The sequence below is a fragment of the Canis aureus genome, chromosome 9, assembly GCF_053574225.1.
Source record: "Canis aureus isolate CA01 chromosome 9, VMU_Caureus_v.1.0, whole genome shotgun sequence".
NCBI lineage: Eukaryota > Metazoa > Chordata > Mammalia > Carnivora > Canidae > Canis > Canis aureus.
The window spans coordinates 51,948,655-51,961,241 of NC_135619.1; the positions used below are offsets into that span (position 1 = coordinate 51,948,655).

Consider the following 12,587-nt stretch of genomic DNA (forward strand, 5'->3'; position numbering starts at 1 on the left):
TCCCTTGCATTTGGGACCCTGGAGCACCCGTTTACATCATTTTACCCAGATGTAGGTGTAAAGAGATGTCTAAATGACATATTGAAGTGTATAAACGTGTTTCAATAGCACCATTTTTAGGGTGTTTAAATACCACACCAGTCCACATTGGGAATGGGCAATGAGTATTGAAGTCACTTCTGAGTGTTGCACATAATTCCCCACGTGTATGTGGTCCTGGGAGACAAAGCTTCAGTGGTGGCCTCCCTGACAGTGGCCATGCTATTTGTGCCTAAGACACCCGTGGTCAAGCCATACAGCCCCAGAAGTATGTGGGCATATTTAGTTATGGGATGGAAATTAGGCATACTGCATTTTTTAGCACATTTTAGTGCCCAAAATTCTGCATGGACTTAAATGACCCTTTGTGTGGTAACATTTTCTGACATTTGTCTGTGTAGTTTAACTTTTCCTGTGGTGCTACTTTAACTGTGGTACTCTGTGAACCTTAGCCTCAGATTAATATTTAGATAGTAAGACCATTTCTAGTGTACATAGAGATGTGTAGGTTCACATGTGTATCTCGTCACTCATCATATAAAAATACCCTTGTGGGGGTGGCATCGTGCTGTGCACTTTAAGATTGCTCACATGGATTGATGGACTTTAAGTGTGTGAAAACCTGGATTGAACGCCAGTGTATCTTTCGTGTGGCTCTAATATGCAAAGGGCCCTCAATCATTTGTTTGTTTGGTTTGGTTTAAAATAGCAAACTTTCTGTGAGAACTTTGCATTTATTTCCAGCAACATCTTTCCCCAGGTCTAGGTTCACAGCTATTCTGGTAGTGGAGTGATGTTCCTGACATGCCAGTTAGCCGAAGCCCGTTCATTCAACACCCATTTGTTGAGTGAGCCCCTGCTCTGTTTACCAGGCACCAGAGTAATGTCAGAAAAATTTCAGAACATCAAAGGAAGGATTAGAGGAGTTTAGGGCAAGGAGATCTCTCCTCACTAGGATAATCAGAGAAAACCCAGTAAAGGAGCTGTTGTTGAGATGAGCTCTGAAAGATTAAATGAGGGAGTCCTTTCCAAACAAGGAAGCTGCTTGCATAAAGGTAGAAACTAGACCGTGAAGAGAATGAAATCGTGACTCGTCCCAAGTCCAATCTGGCTGGAGTATCAGGGACACAGCAGGAAGTAGGCGGAGATGGGACTGGAGAGGTAGTTGAAAGTAGGTGAAGAAAGCCAAGAACAGCAGGCTGAGGGGTTTGGACTTCCTTCCTCCCTCTGAGAGGGCTGACTCCTTGGTGGTTCCCAAGCAGGGGTTTCATGGCCAGCACAGCGCTGAGGAACGAGCAGCACCTGAGTGCCTGGCGCAGGGCCATGGAGGAGAGCTCATAGACGCCCATTCAAAGTAGGCTCCAAGGAGGGCTTGGAGAGGTCAGGGACAGAGTGGATGTGAGAGTGCAGGGTCGGGGGTGACTGAGAGAACTGAGAAAGAGCAGCAAGGAAGGAACTGGGGAGGGTGATTTGTCCAACTGCCCTAAACAGACCATGCCTCCAAAGCCCAGTAGCTTCCCATGTCCGCCATTACTATGAGAGGGTGCGGGGGAGAGCTGTTCCTGCAGCACTCCTTAGGTGTGAAGCTTTCTGCTGCACAGTCCTTTCAAAGGAGCTAATTTAGACCCCAGAACAACCCTGAGAGTGAGATAGTATAACTAAGTAATACTATATTCCTTTTGTGGATTAGGGAATGGGCACGAGGTGGTAAATCCACTTTCAACTGACATATAATAATTGGTAGAGCTGGGATTTGAACTCAGATCTTTCTGACCCAAAGCCTGAGCCCTTAACCACTGTATTAGAGTGATGATATCTTCTAGGACTGTTGAGGTGGAAAGGAGGAAAAGTGAGGAGTTCCTTTTTAAATATACACAACATAGATGTGAATTCTTTGAGGAACAAGGTGAGCCTCCATTAGGTCATAAGGAGACTATGTCTGAAGTAAGACTTCAAGCCTAGGGGCTCTGTGGCAGAGAAAGCTGCCCACCCAGTTAGGGGACATTTTTTTTTTTACCATTGGCTCCAGGGAGCCAGCTTCTAGGAGCCCTGAAATCCCAGAGACATGCCTGGCTCTGACCTGGTGACTGTGCCCAGGGGAAAAGAATGAGGCAATGGCCCAGGAATGGCCCAGCCCTGGCGCTGAGTGGGCTCATCTTTGTCTGACTAGCAGGTATGCCTGGGGCAGGAGTGGGCAGAGGAGGAGGTTGGGTGAGTGGGAACCTGTTTGCTGGGGTTGTTGCATCCTACCAAAAAGAACAGTGTCCACCTTACCAATGGCCAGGGACAGATGATAAGAATCCTAGCAAAGGATTCAGATGGGGACCAGTGGTCTGCCCCTGTTCCATTAGGACCAAAAACTTCACCATGGTGTTGACATAGAGCTCCCTGCCTTTTGTGGAAGCCCTAGGATCCTTGTTTAATGGTCTGGGCATATTCATGGCCGCACACCATTTAGAAGGGCAGCTATGTGCCATGGTTCTGACTCAGTGCCATGGGTTCTGTAGAAATGAAGGAGGGGGGTATTGAATGCCCCATTGTGGTTGGTGATGGGAATAGTGGTCCTGTGGATCTTAGAGCCAACATAACACATGTATTGTGTTGTGCAATGGATTAAATGTGGAAATCTTACCCTCTTGGATGCAGCCTGGTGGTTTTCTGGATTTCTCTTTGCTCTGCCAAATGCATAATAGGCAAGAATGACAAGTAATGGTTTTTTCCTGTTACCCAAACCCCTTAGGCTGCACCGATGTGTTTTTGACTGTGACATTTGTTCTGAAAGTACTCATGATCAGTGATTGCAACAGTGTTTAGATGTCACCCTTGGGTTTGCAGAAAGAGCAAAAATAAAATAGAATATGAACATTGAATATCCCAGCCTGCCTTTTCATCCTTGTGTTCATCACATATTTGTTAAACCCCTTCTTTGGGGTGAAGTGAACCATAGTGATTAGACTCATGGCTCTGGATTCAGAACTACTGAATAAAAACTGCTGTTTATTTATTTATTTTTTTAAAGATTTTATTTATTTATTCATGAGAGACACACACAGAGAGAGAGAGAGAGAGAGAGAGAGGCAGAGACGCAGGCAGAGGGAGATGCAGGCTCCGTGGAAGGAGCCCAATGGGACTCGATCCTGGATCCCCAGGATCACACCCTGGGCTGCAGGCGGCACTAAACCACTGCACCACCAGGGCTGCCCCAAAACTACTGTTTAAATTCAAGCTCTGTTGCCTATAGCTGTGTAATCTGGGGTAAGCCATTTAACTTTTCTGCACTTCAGTTTCATCATCTGTAAAACTGAGACAATATTATACCTACACATCTTTTTCTGGGGTTGTTTTGAGGATGGAGACACTCCATGAAAAGCTCTGTACATTTTACTGATTAGTATTATGTGTTAGGTTCTAGAGATAAATGTGAGCCCTGCCTTTGTGGAATTTATAGTCTGGTTTGCGAGACAGATGTTAATTGAATAATCTTACAAGTATAAAACTACCTGTGTGGGGCCTGACTTTGAATGAGACATCAGAGAAAGCCTCCCTGAGCAAGTGGATTGTGCTCAGGCCTGAAGGAGATCTGCATTTACTCAGGGAAATGGAGTAAGGAAGGCTTCCTAGTCTGGTCAGAGGAAGCTGGTGCAAAATCCCCTGTGGTCCTTGGGCATGAAGGTGCTTTGAACATTTAAAAAAATATTTTATTTATTTATTTATTTATTTATTTATTTATTTGAGAGAGAGAGAGGGCAAGCACATGTACACAAGCAGGGGAGGGGGCCGGTCAGAGGGAGAGGAAGAAGCAGACTCCTTGCTGAGCAGGAAGCCCAAGGAGGTGAGGCAGAGTTGTATCCTAGGACCCTGGGATCATGACCTGAGCTGAGGTGAAGGCAGACACTTAAGTGACTGAGCCACCCAGGTGCCCCACTTTGGACATTTCAAAGACAGAAAGGAGGCCAGTGTGGCAGGGTCTCAGGGAGTAAATAGTTGACCAGGGGCAGATAACCACCGCCCCCCCCTTTGCACAACTTTGTGGGTGTGTTTACCTAGTTTAAAAGCAAGTAGAGGGGGATCCCTGGGTGGCGCAGCGGTTTAGCGCCTGCCTTTGGCCCAGGGCGTGATCCTGGAGACCCGGGATCGAATCCCATGTCGGGCTCCCGGTGCATGGAGCCTGCTTCTCTCTCTGCCTGTGTCTCTGCCTCTCTCTCTCTCTCTCTGTGTGTGACTATCATAAATAAATAAAAATTAAAAAAAAATTAAAAAAAAAAAAAGCAAGTAGAGGAAGGACATAATCCAATCACAGTTTGCAAATATCACTGGCTGCAGAGTGGAACTGCCTAAACTGTCACCCAAGCTCCCCTGATGGCTGATAAGGATTGCCTACATATGAAAATACAGCTACTCAGGACGAATATCAGACCTGAAGGATCACAGTGGGGTCAGGGCTGGTGACCTTTCCAGGCAATGTTGGAAATACTGCCATGGGTTCTGTAGAAATGAAGAGAATCTAATTCCATGTTAAAAGCAATTTTTTAAAGAGTAAGTTCCTGAAGAGCTAAGACTGGACTGGTTTGACTGTGTATTGTGTATTTTGCCCATGGATTAATATTTTTTTGAGGATGATAAAACTAGGACAAATGCTAGGACATAAGCCAAGCCAAACCAGTTGGCAATAGATTTTAATCATTTTCAATCATGGCCTGGGTCCTGTTTTTGTGAAGGTAAGAAGGGTGCCGGCACCACCCTCCCAGGGCAGCATCCTCCCATCTCTTTGAATTAATCTTGTACTGAGTTGGGCTGCAGGTCTCTGATTTTTACCCTTGAAGTGTCCTAGAAAATTCATGACAGAACTTGAATGGGTAAGAATAGAGGCTTCCGTGTTGACTACCAACATTTCATGGGAGATGAGCGGTGGGTGAGCTTAGGTTCTGGAGTCAGAACTGCTTTAGGACGGCCAGCTCTTCTGCTAGCTGCCTGTGTGACCTTAGGCAAGGTGTGGACAGACCATCAGTGTTTCTCATATTTATCTTTGTTGTAAAGATTCTTGGGTTAAATGAAAAAAGATAATTCTTTTAGATACCTGGTACATAGTCGATGCTCAAGAAATAGCCAGCCTTCTCCCTATTCTCCCCTGTAAACATTTTTTTTTTTGCCCTTACTGCTCTGAATCCACTGTGTTTTGTAGAAAAAACGTGGATCTGTGTGATATTGCCAGCTTTGTGTAGTTGAGATTTTTCCAGCAATGTGCATCATTTGTCCAACCAGCTAACATGACTGAGCACTTACCAGGGGACAAGACTTAAGAAGTAGGAGCTGAGTAGAACTGTAAACGCTCACTGAACATAGCTCTCAAGAAGCAGGAACAAATATGTCTTGAAAAAACAAAAAAGAGGCAGCAGTTGACAGTCCAATTCCTATGTTTTTGTTTTCCATTCTGACCATGAGAGTACCTCGGAAGCCAATTTCCTCCTGAAGAGAGGGTACTGTGAAGCAGTGTTGCTCTCTGGTCGGGTCCCCACAGGCCCCTACATCTGACTGCTGCATCCTTCTAACTGGAGAAGGCTTCAGTGCTGAAGTTGGGGTGGAATAGCATGCACACAGCCCTAGGGTATAGACAGAGAATGGAGTCCATGTAGTGGATCCAATGGGATCAGGCATGTAGTGTAAAACTAGCTGGGAGGACATATTTTTCAAGGCAGAAGATTAATGGGAATTAGGTTATCCTGTGTCAAGGTCCTTTTGGGAGTAAAAAAAATCACAGAGCCTTGGATGATATCCTAAATATTCCCACATTCTTGGAAAAGGGACCCTTTGAGGTTCTGTTTAACATCTAGATCTCCAACGCTAAAATATGTAGGGAGGCCAGATATGACCTGCAGTGGGTTCTGTTTCCCAGCTATGCCAGTTGTGTTTGTCCCTTTGTCTATGTCTGGATTTAACCCCTTAAAGTCTTGGAGATCAGCACTTAAGAAGCTAGACTCAATTCTGGCAAATCATTGTGAGCCAGGATCAGATAAGGCTCCAAGGATATGAAATGTATTCTCCTCTGGAGAGGCCTGTTCACTTGGCCCTTTCTTGGGGCTCTTAGCCCTGGAGAGCCTTGCCAGGACCAGTGGAGGAGGTCCTGGCCTGAGAAGCTAGGAGATTTGTTTTCTCATTTCAACTCTGTTAGAACTCCTGTGACTCTGACTTACCTTCTAGAACTTAATTTCATTTACCCTCCATTTGACTCTCTAATAATCAGGTTGTACTAGATGATGACAAAGGAACTTTCAAAACGATAACTTTCTATAATTCAACCCACAAATACCACCATTTGTGTTATCTTTGGTATCTTTGTTTTAAACTCCCTGCCCCCGCTAGATTATAAAGCTCCTTGAAGGTGAGAATCATGCCATATACATCTCGGTACCTTGGTAAAATATCTAGCAGGTTACTTTTCACACAGTAGATGCTTTAAAGATCTGTTCCATTTATTTTTCATATATTGGCATATTTGGAGGAACCCTACACTGAGCTTATTGATGATGACTTTTGTGACTGTTCCAGAGCTGAGAACCAACATCCCAAGTAGTTGTAATTGGCAGTCTGGGAAAGCAATCAAGGTGGTCAGCAGATGGGCAGCCAGTGAATTGTGTTATAGTGTGGCATGAAAGCAACTTGCTCTCTACCTGCAGTTCCTTTCAAGTACAATAAAGGAAAAGTGGGACCTTAAGGCAAAGACTTACTCATCTTCCTTTACTTTTGCAATTTGAGGCTTACCTGAATTCTCAGGCTGTTTTCCAACTTCTTCCTTAATATATATGTGTGGCAGAAGGGCTTTTGGGAGTTGTGTCACAGCTAGTCACTACTGAATCAAGGCATTTCTGACCTTGGAAATACCCAAGTCACGTTATCTGTCGGGTCACTGGAGTTTGAACTCTAAGGCAGATACAAGATGTTTTAGTTTGTTGGTATCTACCTGTGCCTGTGTTTAGAGCCAGTTTTCCTGTCCCCGTGTCCTGTGTATATACATTTACATTGTAGCGTGTGACTTCACACTACAGATACTTTGTAAATTAAAAGTTATCTATGCAATGAACTTAAGTTTTCACATTTGTGAATGGGGTAACAACTTTAGGCTTTCATCTACTGAATGCAAGTTCTTGGGATTGTAGGGTGTAGACTTTTTCCCTTAGCTGGTCTCTCAGCTCCAGGTTAACATATCCAGCAAAATGAAAAATTCAGTGGAAAAAGAAAACCAACATTGTTTTATTCTAATCTAGAGATGGAAGTATGAAAACCATTGTTCATTAGTCTGCAGCTAGAGAAGAGCCAGCCTGCATTGAGAACTCCAACTATAATGTTTTTCAGTAGGTATTGATAGTTAGGGTGGTCAGGGGTATGTTGTTAATCAAGAAAGAGTTGAGTTGTCAAGGAAAAGTAAGATCTCTCTGGTGTTTTGAGAAGGGGAACAATCCCTGTTTGGGTTTTAAGAAGGACTGGAAGATAGGGTTTATGTTTCTTATCAGGAGTCTCTTTAAATTTGTGCTGTCATTTCTTGGCTGTTGGAAACTGTGATTGATTGTCTCTGTCTTCTGTAGCTTGGAATTGCAATTGGGTTCTTGGTCCCTCCTGTTTTGGTACCCAACATCGAAGACCGGGACAAGCTTGCCTACCACATCAGCATCATGTTTTACATAATAGGAGGCGTGGCCACTCTGCTTTTCATCCTTGTCATCATCGGTAAGGTCATTAGTAGACTGATGGGGGGCCAGGAGGCAGGGAGGTTCTGCTGACTTGGGTGGGGACCTTGCGAACATGGCCTTAGAATACCATGGACATTTATAGAAACTGGAGGCCAGGCTTCTGATGGTCTTCACGTGTCTTAGCCAATACAGTGCTAGCTGGTCTTGTGTAATTTGTTAGCTGCTAAGTAAAGATTTAATTGCAATTAACCAATTCCCCAATAAAACCTTATTAGAATTAGTGGACAAGCTGTTGATCCCCTTAATGAAACCCCAGTGAGTGCTTATGATATATATCAGAGGCACTGTGCTAAGCATTCCTGATCTCCTTGAATATTGAATGAAATTATCGCCATCAATTTCAGTTAACAAAGAAGAAAACGAGACTTAAGAGGAGTTAAGTGAATCATTCGAGATCAGATAACTAGTAAGTGGCAGAGCTTACCTAACCCTTCTAGCTCCATACTTTAAATTTCTGGAACAAAACAAAATAAAACTGAATTGACCCACAAACATTAATACTCTCATAGATTCATCTGAGAACACTTGGGGACCACATTTTTTGAGGCTTTTTATAAAAAATCATAAGAGAAATATATGCTCATTATGGAAAAATCTAGAAAATACAAAAAAAGCATAAAGAAAAGAATAACCAGGGTGCCTGGCTGGCTCAGTTGGTAGAGCATGCAACTCTTGATCTTAGGGGTCATGAGTTTGAGCCTCATGTAGGGGGTAGAGGTTAGAGGTTACTTAAATAAATTAATTAAATAAATAATTAAAATTAAAAAAACCCATTAATTTAGATGGTACCAGTTAATTCCAACCACCAATCTTAGATAACTACTATTAATTTGATGTGCATGTACATTTAATCATTGAGATATTGGTTAATATATTTTATATCCTCTTCTATGATCTGAGTGATAGTACATGTGCTGTGATAAATTCAGAAACAGGATAGTAGAGGCTTTCATTTTCAGTTAGTCATTTGTCTTTAAAGGTTAACCAGCTTTCCTCCTAACGTTCTACCTTATGTGGTAAAGGTTTCATTCATCCCTGCCATCCTCACCTCCAGAGACAAAACAGTTTTATGATTGTGTACCTCATTCAGCTTTCTCACTGAAGCATTCTCTCTCTCATCTGGGGTCCAAGATGAGACAGGCTGATGGCTTTTCAAAGCTGGCAGGATATCTTGGGCAGAGAACTTGCTGTTTCTGGGAAGGTGAGAAGCTATGGAGCAATGGATGGTGGCAGGAAAGAACAGTCTGCCCAGAGACCCTTTTATTCAACCAAACTTTAAGTTTCAAATTGTCATGTGCCTAGCTTCAAATGTTTGTGTTTGTAGCAGATAAGGGCCTGTTTCTTTGCATTTGAAACTCCAAAGATAGGACATTTCTATATTTTGACATTTTATTATCAAGCCAGAGAGTGGCTTATTGAGTAAAAAACTGAAAAATCTGATCTGAATTCTGATTTGTGGTGGCCAGGTCCTTGAACAAATCCAAGATAAATCACCTCTTGCCTTGCTTTCTTTCCCCTGCTGCAAGGGGAGGTGAATGGGCAAGACAATGTATGAATGGTTTCTAGTGGCAGGAAGTGATCCAGGACTATTTCTGGAAAAGGAAGAAGCAGGGCTCTGAGGTTAGGGCTGGAAGGTTTTCTGGGTGGGGGGCCCCTTTGATCTTCAAGAGAGTAAACCTCATTTCCAGAGCTTCCTCTAACTAGAGACAGCCTATTGACCTTTCAGGAGCATTCTTGTGGTGTGGGAGAAGGCTACATGGAGCTTGCCTGGACCCAACTGAGAGGCCAATTTAGCCAAACAACTGGTTACACTTCTCTGCCCCCAGAAACTGAACAGAGAGCAATGCCATCAAATTGATTGTACCAACTGTGCTGAAAATCAAACATAAAATGAATGGTTTTCCCACGGCCCCTCCCCAGTCCTTCATATCACAGTGCCTACTCCTGTAGGGGTATGTGTTAATCCTCTTGTCTCTTCCTGAGGCAGACATGAGAGTCAGACTTTGACAAACTATCAGTGGACTTGAGGTTTTTCAATAGAAGATCTTGTCACTTATTCAGGGAATATTTCCTAGCTGCCATGTGCCAGGTTCTCAGCTGAGCGTGGACAACACAGTCCCTTCTGGGGGGAGCTCTAGTGCTAAGCCATTCACTGGGCTCACTCGTCCCAAAGCCTCAGCTCTCACTTCCTTTCTATCTATGTATTACTATTATGTTATTTTCACTATGCAGTACTGAATTCAGCATATTCAGTACCACTGTGCAGTATGTTTTTTGCTGATTTATTATGGGACTCCTTGATCCTTGAACACTGCCTGGGAGGCCCAGGGAGTGCAGCCATCTACAGGCCATGAAGAAAAAGTAATTAAAGGACCACTCACTCAGCCACAGATGGTGAGAAGCAGCTTCAAGAAAGGAAGTGTTGAAGGATTTAATTGAAGAATTAATATTTCCTTTTTGGGTCTTAATTTTTTCTCAGATGAGGGAGCCAGCTCTTGTCCATGTGTCAGCTCTGCAGGGGTGGGGCCATGGGGATTTGCATTGATCTCTCTGTTTCTTTCCTTTCAGTATTCAAGGAGAAGCCTAAACATCCCCCCAGCAGAGCCCAGTCCTTGAGCTATGCCTTGGCATCCCCTGATGCTTCATACTTCAGTTCCATTGTCCGGCTCTTCAAAAACCTCAACTTTGTGCTGCTAGTCATCACCTACGGTAAGGTATACATGTGCCCAGGAGTGTATTTAAATTGGGAATGTGAGAAAGAGATCTGATGTGTCTGTGTGTCTTACTTTTTCCAAATCCCAAATATGTATGTAAAGCCATTCTCGGGGTCAACCAGAAGAGTCAGCTGTGCCTTAGGACCTTTGCATGTTCTGTAAAGTTCACCTAGAAAACCATTCCTTCCCATATCAGGTTGTTTGACAAATATCTGCTGATCCTTCAAGTCTCATCTGAGTGTCACTACTGTAAAAGTGACCTTTACCTCTTTTATTGTGCTGATCCTGGTACATCTTAACACCATTAAAAAAAAAACAAAAAAACAAAAAACCCAACATTTCCAGGTCTGTCTTCCCCCTAGACTGTGAATGTCCCAAGAATGAGGATCTATGACTTTTCATCTTTATAGCTCCCTAGGAGTAGCCAGCCTGGCCTGGACACTCTAGTAGTTATTTAGTGAATGAATGAATGAATGAATGAATGAGTTCATATGAGTCTTGTAACCACTCTTCAACCAATGTTCTATCATCTTGTAACACTGACTGCTTTTTTACCTGAATGCATGACCCTCTTTCATTTTATTTTTTTGGCTTTTGGTAAGAAACACTGACATATTTATGCTAGTATATTGGCTTACTTTCCCAACGTGGTGTTTTCTGCAGCTTCTTTCCAGCCTTTAATAAGAATGTTGACCCAGATGAGGGCAAGGGCAGAGCCCTATGGCATTCCAGTAAAGAGCGTCTTAACAGACCCACCTAGCTATATTGGTCTCCAGCCTACATTTGATCATTTAATCTACTAGTTAAGTTTATTTTTATTTTGTTTTAAAGAATTTGTTTTACTTATTTTAGAGAGGGAGAGAGAGAGGGTACACAAGCCATGGGGGAAGAGCAGAGGGAGACGGAGAGGGGAAAGCAGACTCCTTGCTGAGTGTGGAGTCTGACACAGGGCTCAATCCTATGATCTCCAGATCATGACCCAAGCTGAAACCAAGAGTCAGACACTCAACAAACTGAGCCATTCAGGTGGCAGGTAGTTAGTTTGTTTAAAATCAAGAGTCAACAGTTGTGTAACATACTTAGTAACCATAAGAAGAAAAGAAATGAAGTTGGTTTGATATAACTTATGCTTGGTGAAACCCCAGTTGGCTATAACCTTGTTTTCTGTAGGTTCACAAACCTTTGTATTTTATAATAACAATAGCATTTATTACGTGCCAAGACTTTTCATGTATGATTTTACTTACTTAACTCTCATCATGCCCATGTGAGGTAGGTACTATAGTTATCCCTGTTTAACAGATGAGAAAACTGAAAATCAAGACAGGTTAAGCAACTAGCTGAAGAACACACAGCTTTGAATTGGCAGAGCCAGGATTCAAATACAGTTTTATCTAACTCCAAAATGCCTGTACCACTTTCAAGGATTGTGCCAGAGTTTCATGTTAGGCTTATCATGCTCCTTATCTAAATTAAAGTGTTTATCTGCTGAGGCTCTGGATAAGAGGTAGTATCATCCACAGTAAAGGGACACACCTATTTTTCAGGCATTCACAGAAATAAGTGATCTCTCACCTGGAAAAGTGCTGGATGAGCAGATTAGTCTTCAAGGTCTCAGGTCTCCATTTCTCATTCTCTCCAGTTTTTCAGTTCTAAATATGTCTCTGCATGCACCCACAATATAAAGACAGGTTCCAATACTTAAGATGTACAACTAAAGAAGTTATGTGAATTGCCCATCAGTACACTTGAGTGTCCCATTCAAGTGTAGATGGGACCAACCATTTAATGGGGATATTATGGAGAATATCAGGCTACATAGACGGATAAAGCTAGTAAAGCCAGATGATCTTTGGAATCCCTTTCAGACTCAGGATTCTATGGGTCCAAGAACTTTCATTCTTCCTTGAGTTGAATATCTCAAGTTCATTGACCTTCGAACACCATAAATCTTATTGCATCTGACATCAGGGTATTTGAGGCCTACCTTGGGATTCTAGGGCAGATGAGTGCTTAATAAATATTTTCTATGGATAAGAATGATGACAGTGGTGATAATTGGGCAATGATCCCTTTATAGAGGCAGGGG

General features: G+C 42.9%; 1 protein-coding gene across 7 annotated transcripts in view; it reads left to right on the plus strand.

The window, feature by feature from the left end:
* Nucleotides 1–12,587, plus strand: part of FLVCR2 (FLVCR choline and putative heme transporter 2) — a 56,646-nt gene that overhangs the window by 23,503 nt on the left and 20,556 nt on the right. For 5 of the 7 annotated variants that reach the window (XR_013386550.1, XM_077910080.1, XM_077910077.1 and 2 more), the window contains one exon: nt 10,353–10,493. Coding sequence is in view for 6 of the 7 variants with exons in the window: in XM_077910080.1 (XP_077766206.1) it covers nt 10,353–10,493 (141 nt within the window). In the remaining variant the exon portion in view is untranslated. Of the gene's footprint in view, nt 1–7,619; nt 7,762–10,352; nt 10,494–12,587 lie in introns of all 7 variants that reach the window. The other 2 variants (XM_077910081.1, XM_077910078.1) reach the window with 1 other exon arrangement.